This window comes from Heteronotia binoei, chromosome 8, assembly GCF_032191835.1.
Source record: "Heteronotia binoei isolate CCM8104 ecotype False Entrance Well chromosome 8, APGP_CSIRO_Hbin_v1, whole genome shotgun sequence".
Taxonomy (NCBI): domain Eukaryota; kingdom Metazoa; phylum Chordata; class Lepidosauria; order Squamata; family Gekkonidae; genus Heteronotia; species Heteronotia binoei.
The window spans coordinates 54,838,554-54,865,636 of record NC_083230.1 but is presented as its reverse complement, the minus strand read 5'-3'; the positions used below and the strand labels follow the sequence as shown (position 1 = coordinate 54,865,636).

At 41.2% G+C, this 27,083-nt stretch overlaps 1 protein-coding gene across 12 annotated transcripts in view; it reads left to right on the top strand.

Annotated features, from left to right (window-relative positions):
- The window catches only part of KCNC2 (potassium voltage-gated channel subfamily C member 2), a 121,163-nt gene that overhangs the window by 89,577 nt on the left and 4,503 nt on the right, over positions 1-27,083 (top strand). For 8 of the 12 annotated variants that reach the window (XR_009555741.1, XM_060245094.1, XM_060245093.1 and 5 more), the window contains exons 3-4: positions 19,066-19,993; positions 23,805-23,972. Coding sequence is in view for 11 of the 12 variants with exons in the window: in XM_060245094.1 (XP_060101077.1) it covers positions 19,066-19,993; positions 23,805-23,972 (1,096 nt within the window). In the remaining variant the exon portion in view is untranslated. The remainder of the gene's footprint in view (positions 1-19,065; positions 19,994-23,804; positions 23,973-27,083) is intronic. The other 4 variants (XM_060245096.1, XM_060245098.1, XM_060245097.1 and 1 more) reach the window with 1 other exon arrangement.

The following is a 27,083-nucleotide window of genomic DNA, read 5'->3' as shown; positions in this document are numbered from 1 at the left end:
TACAAGGTTATATCATCTGCGAAGAGACTAACTTTAAAAACTTCGGTCCCCACGAGAATACCATGGATGCGAGCATCATTCCTGATTTTGATGGCCAACGGCTCAATTGCAAGAGCGAATAGTAGGGGCGAGAGAGGGCAGCCTTGCCGTGTGCCTCTAGACAGACTGAAAATAGCTGAGTTTAAGTTGTTAATCCGAAGTAGTGCTGAAGGAGAGAGATAGAGGGAGTCAATAAGAGTACGAAATTTGGGACCAAAATTCATTCTTTCTAGTAAGGAGTGCAGGTAGAGAGGTCCGACCGAGTCAAAGGCCTTCTCTATGTCTATAGATAGGATGCAGGCATCCTGAACAGCTTTGGTTTTGCAATGATGAATCAAATTCAGTGTTTTTTGGGTGACATCAGTTAAGTCACGACCAGGGATGAAACCCGACTGATCAGAGGCAATATAATTTGCCATAAAACTATTCAGTCGCCTTGTTAAGATGCTAGTAAAAAGTTTGTAGTCGTTGTTTAAAAGAGATATCAGTCGGTAAGACTTGGGGTCTAATTCATCTCTCTCTTTTTTGTGTAAAACAATAATTTTGGCAAGACTCCAAGACTGAGGGACTGAGCCAGAATCGAGAATATAGTTAAAAAGAGATAGTAAGTAGGAAGATAATGTAGAACTATAAGCTTTATAAAATTCAGAAGTGAAGCCATCCAGACCCGGCGATTTGTTTGTGCGCAATGATTTGATGGCTTCAGCAAGTTCCAGCTCATCAATGGGGCGGTCAAGACACTTTCTGTGGGCTTCTAGCAAAGTGGGGAGTGTAGTAACGGATTGAAAAAACTCAGAGATCGCTTCAGGTGGTGGGTTCTTGGATTGGTATAGAGAAGAGTAGAATTGACTAAAAATATCTAAAATAGACTTTGAAGAAGTGCATACAACGCCTTCGCGATTTCTGAGACCCTTCACATTCAGGTTGGTGGCTTGCTGTTTGGCTTTCCACACTAGAAGCCTATGAAATTTTGGGCCCCGATAACAAAAGGCTTGTTTGGTAAGTAGCAGATTACGTTTAATTTTTTCAGTATCTAGGGCCTCTAACCTTTTCCTTTCCTCTTGTAAGTGCTGAAATGTTTTTTTGCTGCAAGTGCGTTTATGTTGGAGTTCAAGATCTTTGATTTTCTCAGTCAAGAGGTTAATAGGATGTTGTTTTTTTCTTTTTTTGGGTGGCAGCCAATGCAATAATTTTGCCTCTTAGGAAGGCTTTGCACGCATCCCAGACCATTTGGGAAGGGATGTCATCAGAAAGATTGTGGCTAAAAAATTCCTTAATTTCCTGTTCGATTAGGTTGAAAAGTTCTTTATCTAATAATAAATAATTGTCAAGTCTCCAGGAAAAGCTACGGTCATATTGTACAGTTTTCTTAATAGAGCAGATAACTGGCGCGTGATCAGACCAGAGTTTTGGTTCAATTGAGGCATCTACAAGAGCATTACAAAGAGAATCAGAAATAAAGATATAATCAATGCGCGTGTGAGTTTGATGCTGCGAAGAGAAGTAGGTAAAGTCCCGCTCATTTTGATGGAGAAACCTCCAGGAGTCTGTAAGCCCCATTTCTGACATTATTTTATTCAAGCCTGAGGGGGAAAAGCCTCATCTGGGGGGGGAGTGGAGAGGCGAATGTTCCGATTTTCTGTCTAGCCGAGTGTCCATAAGGAAATTAAAGTCAGCTCCGATAATTAAAGGGCCTTCCTGAAAAGCTTTTAATTTGTTCATAATCTCCCGGATAAATTCTAGTTGTCCCGAATTAGGCGCATAAATGGCAGCTAGGGTTGTGATTTCGTCATTGAGTCTACCCTTAACAAAAAGAAATCTACCACGTTCATCTATCTCAGAGGCCAAGCAAGAAAACTGAACTGAACGTGAGAGTAAAATGGCAACCCCCCTGGCATGAGAGGAACCAGAGGCTGTGAAAGACACAGGAAAATGGGCAGAGCGAAATAGGGGATTAATGTCATTTCGTAAGTGTGTCTCTTGTAGAAAGATAATGTCTAGAGCACGTTTCTTCAACCCTGAGAGGATGCGTCTAGATTTGATTTTGCTATTAAGCCCTCAACAGTTCAGCGAAAAGATTTTTAGGTCCAGGGCCATTTAGGTCAAAATATATGGATTATAAATTAGGTCTCCCGTCAGGGACAAAGGACGGAGACGATAGACAATTACAATGCAAGATCCATAGCAGGGAAATGCAGTATGAGACCTCATGACTATGAAAAAGGATGGTTTGTATGTGAGTGAATGTAGGACAGTGTCCCAATCTATGATTACTGTGGGAATATAATGGGATATTGGAAAGGTACTAATTGCTATAACAGGGCTAAATAGAAATAGTAGTTTAAGCCAACTTGGCGGGCCTTTGACAAAGAAAAATGACGAGCACAGGAGAAAAAGGGCCACTGATCCAAAAAGCAAGCCCATAAAACATGAAGGCATATACATTTTGTTCCTAGGACAAATGAACTGCATCAGTGTCAAGTCAAACAAACAAGAACTAGAAAAAAGGCAAAAAAACCTATACAGAACTAATAGACAATCATGTGATATCCCTAGTTGAACAGCAGATGGCGTACTAGAGTAGCAGCATAAGTGGTAACCAGCATATCTAACACTATAATACAAGTAACAGCAATAAGTGTACCTCATCCCCACCCCCCTCCCCCCTCCCCCTTTCTCTGTCCCCTCTGTATATAAATGATGGTCAAAGATAGATTGGAAAGATGTCTGCAGGGGGACAGAACTCCCATCGGATACATTAAATAACAGAACCAGTAACCAGCACATGGGGAAAACCCGTGGGTCCCAGGAAACCACCCAAGACCGGGGTCCTTGTACCCTTCCACTACACATTCCCCTCATTCTTGAGAGCTGGAGAGCCAAGCCCCACTCTACCCTCACCCCCCCAACCCTCCCTCAGATGTTAATTATCATATAAGAGAAAGCTTTAAAGTAAGATAACATAAGATAACAACGCAGGTTTATGATGAGTTTACTGATTGCAGTGACTGTATAGAGTCCAGAGCCTGGGCTGGTTCATGCGAACGGGCTGAGATTTTACGATCCTTAGGCGGTGACACGAAGGTCCATTTTCGCTTTTGTGACTTACGATCCAGCTCCATCGGAACATCTATGTTGAGTGACTGAAGTAGATACAAACCAGCTTCAGGGTCTTCAATAGTCCAGCTTTTCCCTTGGCGATGTATGACAAGTCTGCCTGAGGGCGACCATCTATAGCGGATGCTTGCTGCGGCCAGCTTTTGAGCAATAGGTTTGAGGAAATGCCTATTCTGCAGGGTTTCTGCTGATAGATCTGGGAAAGCAAGTATTTTCTTATCCTTATAGGGAAGACCATTAAGGTTTCTGGCAGTGCCTAAGATCTTTTTCTTAACTCGTATGTCAGCCAGTTCGATGATGACATCTCGGGAGCTGTGGGAGCGGGAGGAGAAGGTTGAACCCAGTCGATAAGCACGAACAATGTATGGAGCGATGCCATCCTCCAGCTGAAGGGCTGCAGAAAACCACGATGCTAGGAAGCTGGCCAGGTCTGAGGTTCCTTCCTCGTGTTCTTCAAAGCCTCGCAGCTTAACATGTCGTTCCCGCGCTTTGTTATCTAGTGCCAGAATTTTGTCTGTGGCCCAGCGTTCTTGCCTCTGAAGTTGTCGGATTGCCTCTTGATTAGTAAGGCCTGTTTCTAACGCTGAGTTAGCTGTGGCTGTGGCTTCTTGTAAAGTGATTTGTAAGGAGCTGATCTGATCTGTAATTGGCTTGAGTATAGCCGCCATGTTGTCTAGCATTTCTGACTGAAATGAGCTCAGGGTATTATGGAATTCTTTCGCTGTGAGGAGATCTGGTGAGGGAAGCAGACTAGCAGCGCCATCTGCCATATTTGACGTTTTGTGCGGCCTTGACAGGGAGCGATCAGATTGTGAGCTGGAGTCCAGAAAGGATTTAAGAAGCCGAGTGCTAGCTAAAGATGAGTTATTCTTTTTATGGGACGATTTTCCCATAGTCTGATAAGAAATAGGATATAAAAACCTGCGTCGATGAGGGAGGGTGAGGAGATCGGGTCAGGAGCTAAAGCCTCACACGTCTGTCGCCATTCGCGCCGACGCCACACCCCCGTTAGTAAAATCACTGCATTTAGAAGAGTGCATAGCCCCAGTTATTGATGCTGCCTTCCGTATAGGTCTCCTTTCAAAATGCACAGCAGACTACCCTCAGAACATACTAGTCTTGTTTCCTGACTCCCGTACCAGACAAACTACTCTTAGAAAAGACTGATTGAAAGAAGGCTTAATTTTCCAGGACAAAAAAGTCCTGTTGGATTTGTTGGCATAAATGCTTCAGAAAATAAGAGGCCTCAAAACTATCACCTCCAAACTCACCAAAAACAATGTATGGCTCCATTGGTCTCCTTCTAGTGATATTGTGCTGGACTACACTACTGGACTACATCAGATGCTGATTCGGGTCACAAGCTCTAACAAGCCTTAAAGATCGAACATGCTCAGCCAGCATCTCTGAGCTCTGAAGCCTCCCCATCAAGGTTCCCAAGACCCACCTTCCAGAGAATTCATTCTTGCCAAGCCAAATATTTCCCTAAAGAAGTTTTTTTATTTTTCCCTTTGAACACTGCAAAGCTGGAGTTACAAGGGGTAAAGTATGTTAATTGCTATATGAGGTGGCACAAAAGCTTTAACTTTAGTACCTTTATAAAAGGGATACAGCTTCTTGACTTTTATTCAGCCCACAACGGAAGAGGGGGGGGGGAGTAGCTCCTTTCCCACATCTCTGATTACATTCATTTGAACTTTTAACACGTTGATTGTTCTCTTTTATCTTTAGAGTTGGAGTAAAGTTCTCAAAAAAGTGAGAATGTTTTTATACTGGGTTCGTTTGTGGGGTGTTTTTTCTTTCTTTCCACAAACTAAGAGCTTGTATTTCAATCACATCTAAAAGGAAATGACTACATTCAGTTGTGGCACTATGGGGAAACTAATGATCACGATATCATCTTAAAAGAATTATCAACACCAGAGGCCATATATATTTTATTTATTGGTTTTATTATAAGCTTACAGAGGTCTCCTGATATAAACTAAATAATTTTTCTGATTTTCTATTTCTGTTACAAGGCACTTTTTCTTAAACAGGGCAGTGCTATAAAATACAGTTTGACTTTATATCTATCTCTGGTGACCTTTTTAAACTTCGTTTGGAACTTTTATTTGGAAAGATCCTAGTGTAATGAAAACTAATTATCTTCAGATATTTCAGTATATGTAGATTTGCCCAATTGTATCTAGACACTTTATCGTTCTTTCCAAATATATTACATTTTGCTATCAATGGGCATAGTTATATAGATTAAAACCTTTCAATTCTTTACTACCTATTGTACTACACTTTAAATCTGAATTATTGTGTTTCCTTGCAATTTATTCTAAATAGACACTGTTTATCAAAATTTATCAAAATATTTAATGAATAAGACATTTATAGGCACAAAATGCATTTAATTTCAGTGCATGGTATTCTTCTGTCCCATGTCCATAAAATATTATATCCTAGTTGTATTTTTAAACTATGTTGTAATAACTGATGGATTCAAGTTACTGTGCTCTACCTATGGCTACTGCTATTAAGGTAATCTCTTTGAACTGCAGATGTCTCAATGACAAAATTAAGGCAAAGAGGACCTCATCTGCATTAACCATTAACTTGTTTTTCCTGCAAAAGACTAATTTAAGATGTCAAACTCCTCTGGTATTTAAATCTAAGTGGTTCTCAACACAATATTTAGCAGCTGGCTCTTCAAAGTTAAGGGGGTTGGCCATACTTCTGTCTAAAAAAGTTAGACTTCATTGCATAGCCCAGGACCTTGATCCCAAAGGTAGATATATGTATTCTTGAAGGGGGAACTTAACGGTATTAAGCATACCCTGGCATCGGTTTATGCCCCAAATAGTTCTCAAATCCCATCTCTAAAAGAGGCCTTTACAAAACTGAAGGCCTTTCAAGAATGCCCAGTGATTCTGGGTGGAGATTTCAACTGTATTGCTGACTCAAAGTTAAGAAAATAAGAGAAGCCATGTTGGATCAGGCCAATGGCCCATCCATTCCAACACTTTGTCACACAGTGGCCAAAAAGCATTAACAACCAAGTTCCATCAAGAGGTCCACCAGTGGGGCTAGAAGCCCTTCCACTGTGCCCCCCCACAAGCGCAAGAATACAGAGCATCACTGCCCCAGACAGAGAGTTCCAACAATAAGCTGTAGCTAACAGCCACTGATAGATATTTGCTCCATATGCTTATCCATTCCCCTCCTGAAGCTGTGTATGCTTGTAGCTGCCACCACCTCCTGTGGCAGTGAATTCCACATGTTAATCACCCTTTGGATGAAGAAGTATTTCCTTTTATCTGTTATAACCTGACTGCTCAGCAATTTCATTGAATGCCCACGAGTTCTTGTATTGTGAGAAAGGGAGGAAAGTAGTTCTTTCTCTACCTTCTCCATCCCATGCATAATCTTGTAAACCTCTATCATGTTACCCCACAGTCGATGTTTCTCCAAGCTAAAGAGCCCCAAGTGTTTTAACCTTTCTTCATAGGGAAAGTGTTCCAATCCTTTAATCATTCTAGTTGTTCTTTTCTGCACTTTTTCCAATGCTATAATGTCTTTTTTGAGGTGTGGTGACCAGAATTGTACACAGTACTCCAAATGAGGCTGCACCATTGATTTATACAGGGGCATTATGATACTGGCTGATTTGTTTTCAATTCCCTTCCTAATAATTCCCAGCATGGCATTGGCCTTTTTTATTGCAATCACACACTGTTTTGACAAAGTTGGACAGATCCTACTCTATAACACATAAATTTACATATACTAAATCTGAATTACAACACTTATTCTTAGGTTATGATCTGTGTGACATATGGCAGCATTAAAGTGGGGGGCAAAAGACTATACATACTTTTCGCATAGATTTAATATATTCACTAGAATTGATTTCGTTCTCACTTCTTCATTACAGAACAATGTTTTGCATTCCAGTATAGGCTTATGCACACTCTCAGATCATGCATGGACAGAATGCACTCTGTTGGACAAGTCACAAGGTAAAACACACAGTAGTTGATCCTTAAACAGGTCACCTTTATTGGAACAAGAAGTTTATGTAGCAATAGAAAAGGAAATTCAAGAGTATTTTTAAATTAATGCAGAATGCGGAGTCCCCAATGAAATGGGGATGCTTTGAAAGCCATCAGAAAACAACAATTTAGAGAGGATCTAATGGACAAGATAAAACTTTTAGAAAACAAACATAAACTTACAAGCTCAAAGAAAATTTACCAGAAATTAATTGCAGAATGGGAAAAAATAGACCTTTTGGACACCTCAAAAATTAGAAGAAACCTTTTTCTTAAACAACAGTATTGGTTTAGCCATCCAAAATCACTAGAATTACTGTCTTGGAAGACAAAGAAAGAGTTTTCATATAGACAAGTAGACTTTTGAAAGATAATAAAGGGACTATTTACTCCTCTTCTGGGGATATTTTATCACAATTTCAGATCTATTATCAGAACCTATACTCTTCTGTATGGTCCAGACCCTAATAAAATCTCTAGATATTTGAAGGACAATAAGCTAGTGTCAAAACTTTCCATCAACCATAAAATTTGAATGGACTCACCTATTAGAGCCAGTTTGGTGTAGTGGTTAAGTGCATGGACTCTTATCTGGGAGAACCGGGTTTGATTCCCCACTCCTCCACCTGCACCTGCTGGAATGGCCTTGGATTAGCCATAGCTCTGGCAGAGGTTGTCCTTGAAAGGGCAGCTGCTGTGAGAGTCCTCTCAGCCCCACCCACCTCACAGGGTGTCTGTTGTGGGGGAGGAAGATAAAGGAGATTGTGAGCCGCTCTGAGACTCTGAGTGGAGGATGGAATATAAATCCAATGTATTATTATTATTATTATTACTTCCCAAGAGGTGATCGACACCATTAAATTTCTAAACCCAATAAAAACACCAATAAAAACTTCTATTTTTAAAAAAATGCCGACTCCTTAATAACTCAATTAACTTAAATTTGTAATATGGCTTTAGATTCTGGTCTCCACCCAAATTCATGGAATCAGGCCAAAATCATTGTTATCCTCCCAAAAAATAAAGGCCTTTCTAACATCAAATCGTATTGTCCCATCTCACTTTGAAACAATGACTATAAGATTTTTACATCAGTACTAACAGCACGGTTAAATAAAATAATTGGTCACTGCATCCATATAAAGCAACCTGATTTTACCTCGTGCAAAGATATAACTGATAATACACACAAAAATTATTAACATTATCAACTCTTGTAAACAACAACAAGCAAAATTCAGCATTCTAGGACTTGACATGGAGACTTTGACCAGGTGGGGCCCCCTTTTTTGAAATCTGTTTTGTAAGCAATTGGCTTTGGAGAAAAATTCCTGAGCACTATACATGAGCCCCGTGGCACAGAGTGGTAAAGCTGCAGTATTGCAGCCTGAATCTCTGCTCACAACCTGAATTTGATCCCAGTGGAAGCTGGGTTCAGGTAGCTGGCTCAAAGCTGACTCAGCCTTCCATCCTTCTGAGGTCGGTAAAATGAGTACCCAGCTTGCTGGGGGGAAAGTGTAGATGACTGGGGAAGGCAATGGCAAACCACCCCATAAAAAAAGTCTGCTGTGAAAACATCGTGATGCAACATCTCCCCAGAATTGGAAACAACTGGTGCTTGCACAGGGGACTACCTTTACCTTTATACAAGCTTTATGCCATTCTCCCACAGCATAAATTGGCATTAATGGTATTATATCTCAAAATTTTAGACTTCCCCAAGGTGCGCGGCAGGGTTGCCCCCTCTCTCCTTTGCTTTTTGCATTAGTTGCTGAACCCTTGGCACATTTAGTCAGACAATCAGAATTGGTACAGGAGATCACTATTCACAACTTTACTTACAAAATTAGTCTATTTGCAGATGACTTTGTTCTGTATCTCTCAGATCCTCCTAAGTTTTTACTAGGTCTGGGGGAAAAAAATTCACATAATTTGCTTCCTTTTCTGACTTCTCAATCAATCCATCTAAAACCATATTCTACCCAATAAACCTCTCTAAGAAAACCCAACTTGAAATAAAAAAACAATTCACATTGTGACGGTACCGGCCTGATTCTGCCTTCACACCCGGTCCCGTCAGCTCCCTATTGAGTCGCCAACTCCTGGAGGGAGCTATTTCTCCTCCTGCCCCTTGGGCTCGCTGCCACCACCTGCTCAGTCTAGGGGTTCAGATTGAGAGGAACAGGACTCCCAATCCCCCTCTCCAGCTATGAGGGCCGGCCTCAAGGTCCTCTGCCACCCTGTACTTGGGTATCACAGAGACCACAGCACTTCTTTGGGGAACCCCTGGAGGATTGGCACCTTATCCAACTGCATGCCTTCCCCCTTCTCCGGGGCCCCCTTCTTAAAACAGCGTGGTCTAAGTGGTTGGGGATCTATGTGGTACAGAGATGGACTGCCAGCATTTAAAACAGTAAACATATTTAATTAAAAGAGAAAAAGAAAAGAAAAGAAGAACAGAACAAAAACAGTTGCTTGTAAATGGTTAGCACAGCACAGCACACGCACAGCAAACAGCATAACAAAGAAAAGTTGATTATAAACGCATCCTATTGTCCCTGGTCTAAACTGGTCCTGTCTTGTGGACGACTTACTTGGTCTGACTACCTGGGGGCCTTGTCCTGCGTAAATAGGCCTCTTTCCCAGGCAGGAGCTCCCAGGCTCACATCCTTCTCCGTTGAGTGCTAGCTGAGAACTACCTTCTCTTCCTGCCTAACTCACATGCAGAGAACAAAAGAACTTCCTGCCTCTCTAGGAGACTTCCCCCCTAGAGTTGTTGGTTTGGCTCTGGAAGGGAGGGGGGGAGTGAGGGGAAGACTAGGCCAAAGCCTGCTTAGGAGTTTCATGTTTTCCCTCCCAATGAAGCACCAACATTGACTAAAATGGTGTTTCTCCACACACATATCATTAGGTCACCAGCACATAGTCATATTTAGGGATTCAGATCCCTTGTGATCTAAAAGACCTTTTCAAATTTAATTATATTGCAATAATGCAGTCCATCTGGAACTTTCTGAAACAATGGAATGAAGAAAAGTTCTCTTTGTTAAAAAGTATCGATATAATCAAATCTTTTCTTTTTATATACCTTTTTAGAGCTCTTCCCATGGATATTCCTAAAAACTTTTTAAAAGATACCCAGAAAGAATTTTATAAATTTCTATGGGAATGTAAAAGACCTAGATCAGGGCTGTCAAATCAGGCCCTCGGAGGGCTCCTATCAGGCCCCCAAAGCAATTGGTTGTCATGTGCTTCCTTCTCCCTCTCTGCTTCCTTCTGCATCACAGCTTGCTCTGCTAGGCTTGCTCAATCTCTCAGGAGCTACAGAGCAAAGTCTCTATTTTCTCCATTGGCTGAGACTCCTCCTTTGGGGAGGAAGGGGGAAGGGAGAGTTTGCTTTGCCATGCTCTCTCAATTGCACAGCAGAGCTACTGAGCAAAGCCTCTCTTCCTCATATTGGCTGAGGCTCCTCCCCCTCCTAGCCCCTGGGGAAGGAAGGAAAGAGCCAGAGCTTCCTTTGCCCAGTTCCCTGGATCCTATGGGAGAGATACAAAGAAAGCACCCTTAAGGCCAATGATTGCTAATGTTTTAAGTATGTTTTATTTTAAGGGTGTTTTTTAAAAAAACATCTTTGTGTTGTTGTTTTTTTAAAAAATTGTCTTTGTCTGTGTCTTTTATAAAGTTTATATCTTTGCTACCTAATCTTAAATAGGGACACATATGGCCTGGCCCGATATGGCTTGGCCCAACAAAGTCTCATTTATGTTAGATCCGGCCCGCAAAACAAATGAGTTTGACACCCCTGACCTAGATCAAGGCTTTCACCAATTAGGAGGCCCAAACTGCTTGGCGGTCTTAGCCAGATATTACATTGTAGTATTAGGCTACAATATTAGCTTCCATGGTTAAACTTCTACAGTTGAAATCCTTACCTGAAATGGGCCAGAACTGAGGAATCACATTTTTTCCACATAGTTTTCTTGAACTTTTGTGGCATAAAAAATCAGAAAGACCTAGTTTACACTCTACTGTTATTTTTATGAAAGCCTTTTTTTCAGTTTGGGAAGAATGAAGGAAACATTTGGCCCCTGAACTCTCCCCAATTTCATCTTTTATAGGCCTATCTTGGTTCCCACCTTTGAAACCAATGGGAGCCTTTAAACTTTGGAAACAAGCTTCCTTAACCAGATTGTGTGATGTTATGGTAAAGGGCAAGATTTTAAGCAAGTCTGCTTTAGACAATAAGGCTACACAGCCTTTACCTTGGCATGAATATTTCCAACTGCAACACCTTCTGGATGATACCCACAACTAAAAGAAACTTTACCAAACCATACACTACATTTGAAGCATTACTATCTCAACACAAAACCAACAGAGGTATTCTATCCAAAACATAACAAATTTTGCTGACCTGTGAAAGCTCACAACCACTTCTTTATACTGCTGCTTGGCATATAGACTGTAAACAGCTTTCACAGCAGATCAGTGGGACTCAGTCTAGTAATCTGATGCTATTAAAACAAAATCCCTTAATATGCAGATGACACCCAGCTCTATCTGCTAATGGATGGCCGGCCTGACTGCGTTCCAGGGAATTTGGACCTGGCATTGCAGGCTGTGGCAACTTGGCTTAGGCTGAGTGGGCTGAAGCTGAACCCGACGAAGACAGAGGTCCTTTGCGTGGGTCACAGCGCTCTAGGGAGAGAAATACCTCTCCCGGTTTTTGACGGTGTGCCACTGAAAGCGGCGCACCGGGTCAAGAGCTTGGGAGTCCTACTGGAGCCTTCATTATCAATGGAGGCCCAGATAGCAGCCACTGCCAAGTCGGCATTCTTCCACCTGAGGCGGGCAAGGCAGTTGGCTACCTTCCTGGAGCGCCGGGACCTAGCAACAGTGATCCATGCAACGGTCACCTCAAGACTGGATTACTGTAATGTCCTCTACATGGGGCTGCCTCTGTGCCGAACCCGGAGGTTGCAGCTGGTGCAGAACGAGGCGGCTAGGCTGTTATTGGGGCTCCCGAAGTGGGAGCACATACAGCCGGGGCTACGCGAACTGCACTGGTTGCCAGTTACTTACCGGGTTCGTTACAAAGTGCTGGTTATTACCTTTAAAGCCCTATATGGCCGATGACCTGCCTACCTGAGGGACTATCTTTCCCCATACAAACCCCAGAGAGCACTGAGGTCAGCAGGGAAGAACCAGCTGACTATCCCCGGACCAAAGGAGGCCAAACTACAAAATACTCACACACTGGCCTTCTCTATCGCAGCTCCACACCTATGGAACCAGCTCCCGGAAGAAGTGCGAGCCCTGTGGAACCTTGACCAGTTCTGCAGGGCCTGCAAGACCACCCTTTTCAGGATGGCCTTTGCAGGCTGAGCGACTGATGTTGGGTGACTTTTGTCACCACTATCTTATGAATAGAATTAGCACCTGAAATTTTTTTGTATTATATTGGTTAAATTGGAATGTTTTAAAACTAATGTGATTTTAAACCTTTGTATAACTATATGAATATGTTGTTAGGAATATAAATAAAATATTATTATTATTATTATTATTATTATTATTATTATTATTATTATTATTATTATTATTATATTTTTCAGCAAAACTTTAAACTTCTTAGCATATGGTATTACACACCACTGAGACTATATCATATTAACAAACTTCCCCACTATACTGGAAGGGTTGTGGGAGAAACACAAATTACTTTCATTGTTGGTGGGAATGTGAAATCATTCAAAGATTTTGGCAAATACTAGAACATATTCAGTCTCCCACAGTATTATGCTTCCAATGAAACCAGGCTTAATTTTGCTGAACCTTTGACAAAACACTAAAATTCCACCTGCAAGACTTTATCTTTTGACAATCCTGTTGCCTGCTGCTAAATTCATTATTGCCCAAACTGGTGAAATGGTAAAGCACTATCAATAAGCCATTGGTTTAACAGAATTTGGGATCACCTTCTAATGGTCAAAATCTTGGCTGGACTGGATCTCGTTGATCCTTATGCCTCATATCAGAACTTTGTAACCAAGTGGTTTCCTATTTACGAACAAACTGATTCTAATCCACTGTATACAGATTCAGCTGAACAACAAAAAGGTTATAAGGTGTTGTTATCTTTTTTATATAGATAGCTAAGTTTCATTTCATAAAGTCTTACCTTGAATATTAGACTATAAATTGTTCAAATAGAACCGGTCTTCCTTTTAGCCCTTTGACTATGCCCTTTGTTCTTGTGATATTGTTATTGTTGTTAGCTGATGGTGGGATTTTATAAAGGGGGGTTGAAGTTGAAAAGGGGGGAAAGCATATTTATATTTTTTACATAACTTTATTTGTACATTTACCATACCATACTTTTAATAAACTTAACCAGGGCTTTTTTTAGCAAGAATGCACGGGAACGCAGTTCCGGCTGGCATGGTGTCAGGGGGTGTGGCCTAATATGCAAATTAGTTTATGTTGAGCATTTTCCTACAAAAAAGCCCTGTGAGAAACAATGGTGACATTAGGAAGTGTGGTCCAATATACAAATGAGTTCCTGCTGGGCTTTTCCTGCATTGTTTCTATGAGAAACAATGGTGACATCAGGGTGTGTGGCTAATATGCAAATGAATTCCTGCTAGGCTTTTTCTACAAAAAAAGCTCTGAACTTGATTGTACCAAAAAGAAGACGAAGAAATCTCTGTAAATCATACTGACCATAAATCTGTGATTGTCCTTTGTAGATCACAGCATAAGTGGCTGTCACATCTCTGTCTTCCAGGGCCTCATATTGTAAAGGCATTTAAGTTGCTCCATTTAATTCTAGAGAGGGATAACAAGACTGGGGAAGCAGTGTCCAGACTTCTCAAAGCTTCTTCTTTTACGGCTGAAACCAATCTTAATTCCTATATATATATATATATAAAATTTTGCCATTTAAGGCAATACAGAATAGAAAGGGGGTGAAAGGGAAAATAAAGAGCATAAAGTGTCATTTGTTAAACACATTTTAAGGACATTGCTTAATATGACAGTATAAAACATGGCAACAAGTCAGAGTGTAGTAAAAACAACCTATACTTCCAAGTAATATATTTCCATTATTTCCTATCTATAGGGTTAAGTAAGAAGGGATATAAGCAAGGAACAAAAGAGAAGAAAGGAAGGAAGAAATGTTTTTTTCTCAACTTTGTAAAATAAATGAGAATAATTACAGAAGAGAGCTTAGCAATTCCCTAGTATTGCATTGTTAGCCTTCTTGAGGTAAGGTGGGATATAAATGTCCAAAAATTCTAGGGGTGAGAATAGATCTGACCCAAGATAAGTTATTTCTTCAGGAAGACTAGGCATAATGTCCTGTTAATTTGGACCAGTAGGTTCTGAGGTCCCGGTCTGCAGACCTCACTTCAACTCACCTGCAGGATCCAATAATTTGCTATATCTATTCTGTCCAATGGATAAAGTTCCATGCAAAGCCCCTTTACATTATATCTTCTTCCTTATCAGTCTGATACAATAAGGAAGTAAAATGTGAAGCTCAATATTTCAGACTCTCTCTGCCAGAGTATTGGCGGGGGGGGGGGGGGGGAGCTAGCAGCTTAATCTTTCTCAAGGAGAGTGTATTTAATACCATCGTAGATCCAATGCTCTTCAAATACCAACTTGACAGAGTGGCGAGCCACTGGCCAGGCAAATATGTCGAAAACAAGGGAGGGAGAGGACTATTTTGTTTACTTCATTTATTGTCTTCTTGGAAGTGGCTGGGACCCACGAGATAATGGGCCCAAGGGAGGAAGTCCAGACGATCCCTAAGGCTTATTGAGACTTAAGGGGGGTGTTCAGTGAACAGGGAGCTGATGAACTCCCACCCCATAGGGACACAGACTGTGCCATTGAATTGATCCCAGGGCAGACTCTTCCTAAGGCAAAGCTGTACTCAATGGGGTGGGCTGAAAAGGTGGAACTGAGGAAGTTCCTAGATAAGAACCTGAAGAGAGGCTTTATACGACCCGCCACGGCCCCCCATGCCGCCCCTGTCCTCTTTAGGAAAAAGAAGGACGGCTCAGTTAGACTGTGTACTGATTTTGGGGGGATCAATGGGATTTCCACTTCCAATGCATATCCAATAACCCTCATCAAGGACTTACTCAGTACTGTGTCGGAGGGGAAGATCTTTACTAAGCTGGACTTGAGAGATGTGTATTTCCGGGTGCGCATCAAAGAGGGGGACGAGTGGAAAATGGCGTTCAATACACCAATGGGACAATTTGAGTACCTAGTGATGCCATTTGGGTTACAAGGAATGCCGGGAGTGTTTATGAACTTTATCAATGAAGTGCTGAGAGAATATTTGTTTAAGGGGGTGGTGGTGTACCTGGATGACATAATTATCTATTCACAAGACCTCCAATCGCATGTGAAACTAGTGAGGGAGGTCCTCAGCACACTGCTAAAGCATAAGTTGTATGCTAAGTTGTCAAAATGTGAGTTCCACAAAACCAAACTTGACTATTTGGGTTTCAGGGTATCCAGGCAGGGGTGGCTATGGACCCAAGTAAGGTTCAAGCGGTATTAGATTGGGCTCCCCCAAGGACATGTAGACAGCTCCAATCGTTCCTCGGGGTCACAAATTTTTACCGTACCTTCATACAGGGGTTCGCCCAAATAATGTTGCCCCTCACTGAGTTATTGAAAACAAAGGGGAAGGGTCCAGACTCCAAAAAATCGGGAGCAAAGCTAAATTGGACGCCGAAATGTCAGGAAGCTCAAAAGGCTGTTCACAAGCGAGCCAGTCTTAAGCCACCCCAATGAATTAAAGCCTTTCATTGCGCAATGTGACACTTCCGACGTCGCTGTCGGGGCCATCTTCATGCAAAGGGATGAGGAGGGGAGGCTGAAACCCTGTGCCTATATTTCTAAGAAATTTTCCCTGGAGCAGAGAAATTGGTCAGTGTGGGATAAAGAGGCTTTTGCTGTGACCTATGCTTTAAAAACATGGAGGTCCTGGCTGGAAGGCGCCAAACTGCCATTTGAAATTTGGACCGATCACAAAAATTTGGAGGCGCTCACCAGCCGCCGTAAACTCACTGAAAAGCAAATTAGGTGGGCGGGGTTTTTCTCTAAATTCGATTTCATGCTGAAGCACATCCTGGGGGAAAAAAATTTCTTGGCAGACGCCCTTTCACACCTCCCTCAGCACAATAGCCAGAAAGAGGAGGTAGTGGACTCCCTGATCTACCCCTCTCAAGTAGCCGCCATGGTAACCACATGGTCCAAAGCAAGGCAGAATCTGCAGATGGAGAAGTGTGTGTGTGTGTGGGAAACGACTAGCCATGAAGACCGAAAAGGAAAGGGAAGACCACCCAGGGGAAGTACAAAAGGGAGAGGATGGGTTCTGGCATAAAGATGGCAAACTCTATGTCCCTAAGAGCCTCCGTTCAGAGGTCCTGCCTTTTTGCCATTCCAACAAGTTGGCCGGGCACTTTGGGTATGTGAAGACACTGCACCTAATTAACAGGCAGTTCTGGTGGCCCTCTATGAAAAAGGACGTTTTTGAGTTCGTGGCTTCTTGCCCCATTTGCTTAATGGCTAAGAGAAGAGGGGGAAAGCCCCCTGGGTTGTTGAAGTCTCTAGAAACAGCCACAAATCCTTGGTCAGTAGTGTCAATGGATTTCATAGTTGAACTACCAGTCTCGCAAGGGAAGACCATCATTCTGGTAGTAGTGGACACCTTTTCCAAACAGGCGCACTTCATTCCTTGTGCACAATTGCCATCCGCTAAGAGGCTAGCTTATTTGTTTTTCCACCATATTGTGAAACTCCACTCATTCCACGATAAGATCATTAGTGACAGAGGCCCACAGTTCGTTGCCAACTTTTGGCAGGAGTTTTGCAAACTGATGGGTATAGAACAGGGGTTGAGCTCAGCATACCATCCACAGACGGACAGACAAACGGAACGGGTGAACGCGCTTTTAGAACAGTAGTTACGGTGTTATGTGAACTACCAACAGTCTAATTGGGTGGACCTCTTGCCGTTTGCCGAATATGGTTACAACAACAGTGTGCATAGCTCAACCAAAGCTTCCCCGTTTCGGATTGTAAATGGATACGAAGGCAAGCCTGTCCCCTTGTTGCTGGGGGGAGAGCGAGCCCGGAACCCCACCTCTTTCGAGCAATGGTGCGGCAAATTGGGGGGCAGCTGGAAGGGGATCCAAGAGAATCTAGAACTGGCCAAGGAAACTTATAAAAAACAATATGATAAATCCCATGTGCCCGTGTGGGATTTCAAAGTGGGTGATTCTGTGTTTGTGTCAACAAAAGACCTCCCGCTGAATCAGCCTTCAAAGAAGCTGGCTTATAGATTTCTGGGTCCATTCAAAATCAAAAGGGCAATCAATAAAGTGACAGTAGAACTGGAGTTACCCAAGATGTTTAGTAAAATACACCCTGTCTTTCATTGCAGTCTTTTGCGAAGAGACCAGGGTGGTACTCTTTGGCACTCTCGACCGCCAGCTCCACAACCTATCCAGATTGGGAACCAGAGTCATCATGAAGTACAAGAAATTTTAGATGCTAAAGTGAAACATGGAGTGTTGTACTATCTGATTAAGTGGAAACATTTCCCGGCCAGCCAAAATGAATGGGTAGCAGAACAAAATGTCTTAGCCCCTGATTTGATAAACAAGTTTTATAAAGCATTCCCTCAAAAAACCCAATGTTGATGTTAAGGGGGGCAGTATGTCAAGCATGGTAACATTCCATTGGTAATTGATTGTTTTAGGGTCCTCCATAAAGCTGGTCTGTGAAATATCATGTTAGCTGTTAGCTCTGTTATTCTTTCCCCTCCCCCTTCCTACTTTATTGCTTGCAAAGCAGAAGTAGAGAGAAACGAAACTAACTTGAGAAAGAGTGATCAGTACCTTCCCATACATTCCTGTTAGGGAGTGTGACACATCTGGGAAAAGCAAGGATGGAGTCCTGATAATGCCATAAGAATGTAGACATTTATGATAGTTTATGTGTGAGAGTGCATCCCTCGCCCCCACCTTTTGGAATCCTTTTGAAGTAAGCCTTAAAAGTATTGTATCAATGTATCTTTAGCATCACTCTCAAGAATCTGTTACACTGAAAGTATCCGTCTATCAATAAACGTAGTTTTGTATCAAACTTGACTCGTCATTGAAACCGCATGCTTGACCCTCATATAAGTTTAGGAAACCTGTCAAAAAAGTAGCAGTCCAAAGTAATCTGGCAGTTATTGGTGTTCTCTCCATTCTGGCATTGTTCTCTGAATGTGTTCAGTCCATTCTCTTTCGTATTAAAGATAGAAGAGGTTATAACCAACACAGGGTACCTCAGGAACACCTTCATGATTTACCTTGGGTCTTGTCAGAATTCCATTTCAACTTGTTTTTCCTTAGACATTTAACCACAGTAATCAGGCAGTGCTTCAGGACCTCTACAGGCTGCTTGGATAAAGAAATGTTGAGCTGAGTTATCATATTGTTGACAACCTACTCTGAAATCATGAATGCTTTTTCCTAAGGACTTTACATAAAGATTAAATAGGATGTGGGATAAAACTGAGCCCTGTGGATTTCCACAAGACAAATGCCACGCTTAATGACGGCTGGTCTATAGCAGCAGCCCTCTGATTCCTTTCTGCAAGGAGTTATATAAACTGGTCCAATTTTATGCTTTATAAAAAGTCATGTACATTAGTGGCACTATGTAAGTATTAAGAACAGAGAGAATCTTTGCAGTAAAAACTTTAATATCACTTAAACTACATGATGCTGATTATTACAGCTTTTTAAACTACTGGTTCTGATTAATTTTTCTTTTCTTTTCTTTGCAGTTCATTGCTTTTGCCTCTTTATTCTTCATTCTCCTTTCTATCACAACCTTTTGTCTGGAAACTCATGAAGCATTCAATACCATCATAAATAAAACAGACCCTGCTATCAACGGCACCGAGGTGGTTCTGCAGTATGAAATTGAGACAGATCCTGCTCTGACATATGTTGAAGGAGTCTGTGTGGTGTGGTTTACGTTCGAATTTTTAGTTCGTGTTGTGTTTTCACCCAACAAAATTGAATTCATCAAAAACCTCTTGAATATCATTGACTTTGTGGCAATCTTGCCCTTCTATCTAGAAGTGGGCCTTAGTGGGCTCTCCTCTAAAGCTGCTAAAGATGTGCTTGGTTTCCTCAGGGTGGTGAGGTTTGTGAGAATTCTGCGAATCTTCAAGCTCACACGACATTTTGTAGGCCTCAGGGTGCTGGGTCACACATTACGAGCAAGCACCAATGAGTTTTTGCTGCTGATAATATTTTTGGCATTAGGAGTGTTGATATTTGCCACCATGATATACTATGCGGAGCGAATAGGAGCCAAACCCAATGACCCATCTGCTAGTGCACACACAGAGTTTAAAAACATCCCCATTGGTTTCTGGTGGGCTGTGGTCACTATGACCACTCTTGGGTATGGAGATATGTATCCAAAGACATGGTCAGGTATGCTAGTGGGTGCTCTGTGTGCTTTGGCTGGGGTGCTGACCATAGCTATGCCTGTGCCTGTTATTGTCAACAATTTTGGAATGTACTATTCTCTGGCCATGGCAAAGCAGAAGCTTCCAAGAAAGAGAAAGAAGCACATCCCACCCGCTCCTCAGGCAAGTTCCCCTACATTTTGCAAGACAGACTTGAATATGGCCTGCAATAGCACACAGGGGGAAATGTGCCTGGGCAAAGATAACCGGCTGATGGAACACAATAAATCAGGTAGGATAAAACCCCAAATGCATGTCTGGTATGTTTGGCAGTACAAAGCATCAGAAAGTATTCAGTCTTTCTGCAGCTAGAGGATGTAGTTCACACACCTCTCCCTTCACTAACTGTTTGTGTATGTCAGTCTTGTATATTAAAGTAGCTATTGCATAAGGATGATGTTCCCAGAACTGTTCATCACTGGTTTTAGTGGTGCTTAGTTTGTTGTGAATGCGAAGCTTTTTATTTTTCATCTTTCTTTTCAGTTTTTGAATTTTACCAATGGCACCTACTATTAATTTTGCCTGTTGCTTTTATACAGATGTTTTGTTTTCTGCATGCTTGTGACTACAGAGCAGTCTGTACATCACTCTGTTAACTTTCATGCTGTTCTTGTGTGATATTTGTCTCCTCTGTCTGCTTTGCCAATGCCAACTGGTGACTTGAAATACTAGAAGAAATACATTAATTTAAACATGAGTGGTTAATCTAGACTACAAACAATGCCTAAGAGTACTCTTTAAGGTTTTAAGTACAACATTTATTTTAATGGAATAGCATGTTAACATGCTTTCATATAATAATTTCTGATCTCCTGAAACCACAGTGTTTGAAATGGAGTATGTCATTAGCAAGGAAAATGGTAGTATTCTTTTGTAGTAATTCTATATTTTCCTCACAATATTTAAACCTTTTCTTCTGGACTGCTCATAAACTTAGATTTAAGTCTAGACTAAAAGTCAGTTTGCTTGGAAACAAATCTCTTATTATTTCATTTTATATAAAGTTGTTTAGAACAAAAACAGTGCAATGCTAAACAGGCCTACTCAGTGATTTGGCTTTTTAAAAATTAGACATTTGTGTTTAATTTCTTCTTACTGCAGTCATTAAGCTAAAACCCTATCAAAGTCTGTCAAATATAGTCATTATGAAAAAAGGATTCACCAAGGTTTTTTTAAAGTACTATTTTTTAAAATGTCAGGAAAAGGGGAAAAATGGATAGTGGCGGAATATAGCTTGTTTCTGCAACACTTAACCAGCACATCCAAAAATGACTATGCATTCTTCTTCAAGTCATATGTGTATCACCTCAGAAGGGAGAATAATTATTAGAAGCATTTTTATATCTCAGATTTTTTAAAATATATATATTTATTTACTTCATTTATAGCTTCCTTACTCACTAGTATTCAGGGCAGATTACAAAATACAGAAGACAATTAAACAAGACAGTGCAAGACACATTCATTGGTAGATAATGAGGTTAATCAAAAGGCATAGATAACTTTAAAGAATTTGATGTTAAATAAATATCCATCACTATAGGCCATGCCTTGTTCATTTTTGATGGACAGAACCTTAAAGAAATACAGCTCATCTTACTTATTTTGTCCATAACGGAAGGGGATAGGCAGACCCAACTGACTGTTGAGTGGGTGCTGCTAGGAATCATACCAGAGAAGAAAACAGCTAGAAATTAAACTGTGTAATGCTTTGTAGGGGTGATCATTGAATTAATCATTATCACAGTATGGCAACCTTTACAAAAAAACGTGGTATGCTCATATAGTAATTGGTAGTCTTCACTGAAGAATTAGCATAATTCAAGTAGGGCAGGGTTTCCCAAACTTTTCTTTCCTGTGGCCCAGTTATTTTTACACTTCTCCTTCGTGGCCCACTAAAATTTGGGGGTGGAGCCAGGAGACAGAAATTATATCATTTCCTGTGGTGTCAAGGACCAAGTGATGTCATTTACGGGACACACTGAACCAAAACTCCACCTTTTCCTGTGATGTCACTTCCAGGGCACTCTCCCAAACCTGCCTCTTCTTTGGAAGTAAATTCATTTTCAGAAAAATCTCTCTGAAACTCATGCTGAACCAAAACGGGGGTGGAACGTGGGCGGTCCTCTCTTTTCACCCCCACACCTGCATGCACCTATCTGTGTATTTTTCTCCAACTTGCAAGCACTCCTAATGCCCATGTTCAGTTGCCTGCACCACCTACACATCTCTTCCTCAACAGCACTGGCCAGTGTATGCAGTTGGGAGTGCTGTTGCCACTGCCATCAGGAATGCCAGCACTGTGTACCACCCACACTGGGCCCTGGCAATTGCTCTACCTCAAAATATGCTGACACATTTAGTAGTCCCTTCCTTCAGCTGCTACTGCTGGAACCCTGCCTCAAGCTACAACCAAGCTTGCTTGGTTTCAAGAACATCTTTTGACAGCTATTTTGCATACTTTTTTTTTGGTTGAAACACTGGGAAATTGCTGTGAAAGGTAGCAGAGAATTGTACTGCAATTAACGAATTAATTTCAAGTTATATGAAGTTCATACAAGCTTTTCTGCAGTTATCCCAGTGAACTACTTTCATCCTTTTTAATATCTACAGGAGGAGTTTAATTTTGGTGTCAGACAGCTGTTAAAAGCAGAACCAGTAAAATGGTGCCAAGTTCATAGTACCATCTCTTCCAGTGCTGATGAGATATACTGCAGTAATCTCCAATAATCTCTTTCTGCCCCACACCTCTTACTCTCACACACAGAAATCTCATAGAAGGCCATGTGGCTACAACTGGGGGTGCCAACTTTTCATTGGCAGAGCTTCTATGTCTGCAACAACAGTATGATGAACAGAAAAGTTTCATCCAGCAAAAATGGAAGGAAAGAAAGAAAGAGAAAGGGAAAGAATGAAATGGAAGGAAAGGAAAAGAAAGACATGGAAAGAAAGAACATAATAAGAGGAGCCATGTTGGATCAGGCCAGTGGACTATTCAGTCCAAAATACCCTCATACAATGCCCAAAAAGCACCAGAATGTCCACCAGTGAGGCCAGGGCAGTAGTAGCCTTCCCACTGTTGCTTCTCCCCCCTTCCCCAGCACTAAGAATACAGACAGAGCATCACTTGCAGGGAAAGAAAGAAGGAAGGGGGGGCAAAGAAAAAAAAGCCTTCCTCACCATCAGATGACTCCAGCCAGCAAAAATTCTGCCCTGGGGTCATTTGGTAAAAAAAACAGCTACTGGAATGCCCACTCCCCACCCCTCCCAGCTGAAAAAAACACACACGCCCTTCTTTGCCGCCCAGGCCTCCTGGGGAAATCTCCCCAAAAGAACATACTGCAAGGCACATGAAAGCTCAAACCTTGAAGAACACTTCATGGGTCTAAAGTGCCAATGGATGCCAGTTTTTCTCTCAAACACTGGGAGCGGGGGAGAAGGAAGGAGAGGCAGCCCAGCTCCTCTCTGCACAACACAGAGATGGGGTGAGGCTAGCTTTGCTGGGGGCAGGGCTAGCTTTGGCTTCTCTTGTGACCCGGTAGTGAGGCTTCCGTGGCTCAGTACCGGGTCATGATCCTGCAAATGGGAAACACTGAAGTACGGTATTAGGATTCCTTTGTTATAGCATAAGAATATATTAACACTGAATATGAATTACTAAAATTTTTATTGCTGACTCTCAGGAAAGAACTTTGTTTTAATTAATTAAAAAACAACACCAACCAAAACAGCCAAAGGTGGCAAATCTAACTTTCTTAAAGTCCTGAAGATACAAAGAGGAATCAAAGTATTTTCAAAAATACTTGTAGCAGCCTAAAAAAAAAAAAAAGCAAAATGAATTACAGAAGTTCTTTTTTCATAATATTGATTTACAACTTTGCTGCATTTCTGTAGCTACTTTTCCATATCATGTCCTTGCACCCTTTTGGGGCATATTGGTATCCAAGAAGTAGGTCTATCATCTATTCAGTGTAAGTTTTCTTTTGTGATGTTTCATTTACTCACCGGCTATCTGATATAAATGGACATGGTACTTTGACCAGTGTTATCAGGTGAAGACAGTGCAGAAAGTGAGCAGCCACTCTCACCTGTGGAAAGGCTCCCACCAATGAGGCGCTCTAGTACCAGAGACAAAAACAGAAGAGGGGGAACATGTTTCCTACTGACAGCAGGTGATTACTCGTGTGCTACTGATGGAGGGATCAGGAAAGGTATGAACTCTTTCATTAGACTATAAAAGTTCACTCAGCACTGTTCTACTGAATAAGCAAGCCTGGAATGAAACAGATGTGAATAAATGCTCTATGGAAAATACAACATCCAGATCAATCTATTTAACCCTTCTTTCATTTGTTGTCCCATTCTTGCGGCTACTCTTTTTTCCTTTTTATTTTTAAAGCATCCTTGATCCATCAGTCCACCTCAAATATGTCAGTGTTGGTTCTAATAGTTGTTTCATTCATGGCTTCATTTGTCTGTCCTGTACAATGATAACTGTAATTTAAGCCATGTTCATTAGATCACTCAAATAATAATTCTTTGCAATATCTTTAATTCCATTAGTGTAGTAATGCAACTGCTTCCAAAGTCTGCTTCTGATGATGACACTTGGAATCTGTTTGATTTAGGCCTCATAAAATAACGTATAACACGAAGTAAAATTCCATGATTTTTTTTGAGGACAATAGAATTGAAAAGTGAGATTCCAGTTCCAAAGACCAAGAGTCTGAGGGCAGGCAAACATACTCAGGTAAAACAGTGTTTCTCTCAGCAAGCCTGTAAAGTGTGGATGACTTATCTGTGTCTTTAAATACCCACCTACGTGTGTTAACAAGATCCTGTCCATTTGGATTTACCATGCGTGTGCGTCTATAAGGCTGGACTCAAAGAAGCATGAGTTCAAGGGCATTTGCAGATACAGATCTTTCCTGTCCCCTTCCTGTAGCAGTCCTTGAGACCTCTGAAAAGCTGATGCAGCACCCACATGGACAAAAAGTAATGTGACCTGGGTGCTGCAGTGAGGAGGGGGAGCCAGGTGAAATTATCTATACTTTGCTCTTATGTCAACAGAAGCAACACCAGCAGAAGAAGATGGGGGCAGTTTTGCCCTAGTCTCACTTATTGCTGCTCTCAGCCATCATGGTTTTATGTCCATGTTAGTCCTGTGACTCATGGTATCCATCTTTTCTGAGGTCTTATGAAGTGCGAAAATAAGGAAAGGGGAAAAGATCTGCATCATCAAATAGCTTTTGTTGGTGCTTCTTTCAATACAACTCATAGATATGTCATCCGTATTTCATATTTTGATATGGGAAACACCAATGAAGCTGCAGGACTCTGTGCTGTAATTTTTTTCTATTTAGATCAGCAGTAATTTTTCTTTTGGCTTTGGAGTCAACAGACTAGGCCATGTAGATCTTGTACTAATTTAAAAAGTTACTAAAACATGGGTTTTTAAAAATATCTACAAGATTTGTATATTTGTACTGAGATGTATTAAACTGTAATGAAGTCTTTTAACCTTTTATCAATTTAATACAAAATAGATGAGTCTACTTTAACATTTCTGTTCCATAAAGGCAACAGAAGAATGAAATAATCTAATATCTGCTTTGCAAAGAAAAAATATGTAGGGTAAATAGCAAGATGTGAAATCATTTATTGGATTAATTTCTAATTATATACTAGCAACTAAACTTTTAAGTTGGGCTCAGTTTTCATCACACACACACACATGTCATCACATACATAGATAGCCTGTGTAACTATTAATCTGCATAGTTTTAACCAACAGAAATTTGTTTAATGGGTTGTTCTGCTTTGAATCTGTCCCCAATGACCAGCTATATGCTTTAGGGCCATATGACCTTAGATGTTTTACAAGGCAGCCCTGAGCCATTCACCCATCTTTTATATACTAGGTCACTTACTTGAAGGCTTGATTTGTGGCTCTGCAAGGAGCCTCCATGGATACAACCTCTACATGGGGCTGCTCTTGACTCAACTCTGGAGGCTGCAACTGGTGCAAAATGCAACAGCCAGGTTGTTATTGGAACTACCTGTATGAGAGCACATCCAACCTGTGATGAAAAAGTTACACTGGTTGCCTGAGGTATTCCAGATTCGTTTCAAGGTGCTGGTCATAACCTTTGAAGCCCTATATGGCCTGAGACCTGTCTACCTTTGGGACCGCCTTTCCCTATATGTGCCCCAGAGAGCAGTACATTCAGGGTCCCAAAATCTCCTTCAGATTCCCAGACTGAAAGAAGTTTGATCATCCACCACTAGAGCCAGACCATTTTTGACAATAGCCCCCGCTCTGTGGAATGCCCTCCCCCAAAACATCAGGGCCCTGTGGGACTTGCCACAGTTCCACCGGGCCTGTAAGACTGAACTATTTAAGCTTGTCTTCAACAGTTAAGGGGAGGTAGCAAATGTCCCACAGCACTGACAATCCTACTGGATAAATATAAATATTCAGAAACATGGATGTGTATCTTGGATTTTATGGTTAAAATATGTGGAATTGATTTTATTGTATATTGTTTTTAATATTCTATTTGATTTTTAACTGTTGTTAGCTGCCCTGAGCCATTTAGGGGAGGGCAGGATATAAATTTGATAAATAAATTAAAAAAATAAAATATTAGCAGTTTAAGAGTGGGTGCTTTCTGCATTATCTGTATCTTGCAGTGTTGTAGGAATACAAAGTTTGTATGTGTGTAGGATCAAATGCAGAAGATAAGGAGTAAGGAGGAGGCTAGCAGGTTTGTTCATTATACCCACATTTTAAATTATCTGCAAAGGCTAAATAAAGTCATTTGTGTCTGTCTGCACCTGCCTCAAATGGTGCATACGCGCACACACGCATATATATATATAAAGTATGAAAATTAGTAATTGTATTACTGCATATAAAATCAATTAGTTATCCTTTGTAGAAAGCCTAATTCTTTTGAAACATTCATTGAGGACAAGCTGAATTTGAAATCTTGAATTGCAAACAATTATGTGCCAATATTTCTCTTACTTTTTCAGCATAACCTCCCTGTTATCATAAGCTCAGCTCAGAACCTAACCATCTGTTCCACGGGTGAGAATGCACAGATCCTAGCTCCCAGTTGTGTGCATACAGCCTGCTGAGTGCAAGGATCTGTGTACTGGAATTCTAATCAGTGGTCTGCAAGAGGGATATAGCTTTCTTTGTCCCTTCCTATAACCACACACAAAGAAGCATCATCCCCCCCCAAAAAAGAACAGCTATTCTCAGAGCAGATAGATACAATGACAAATTGCAGAGTGGTCATCCTCACAAATCCTAC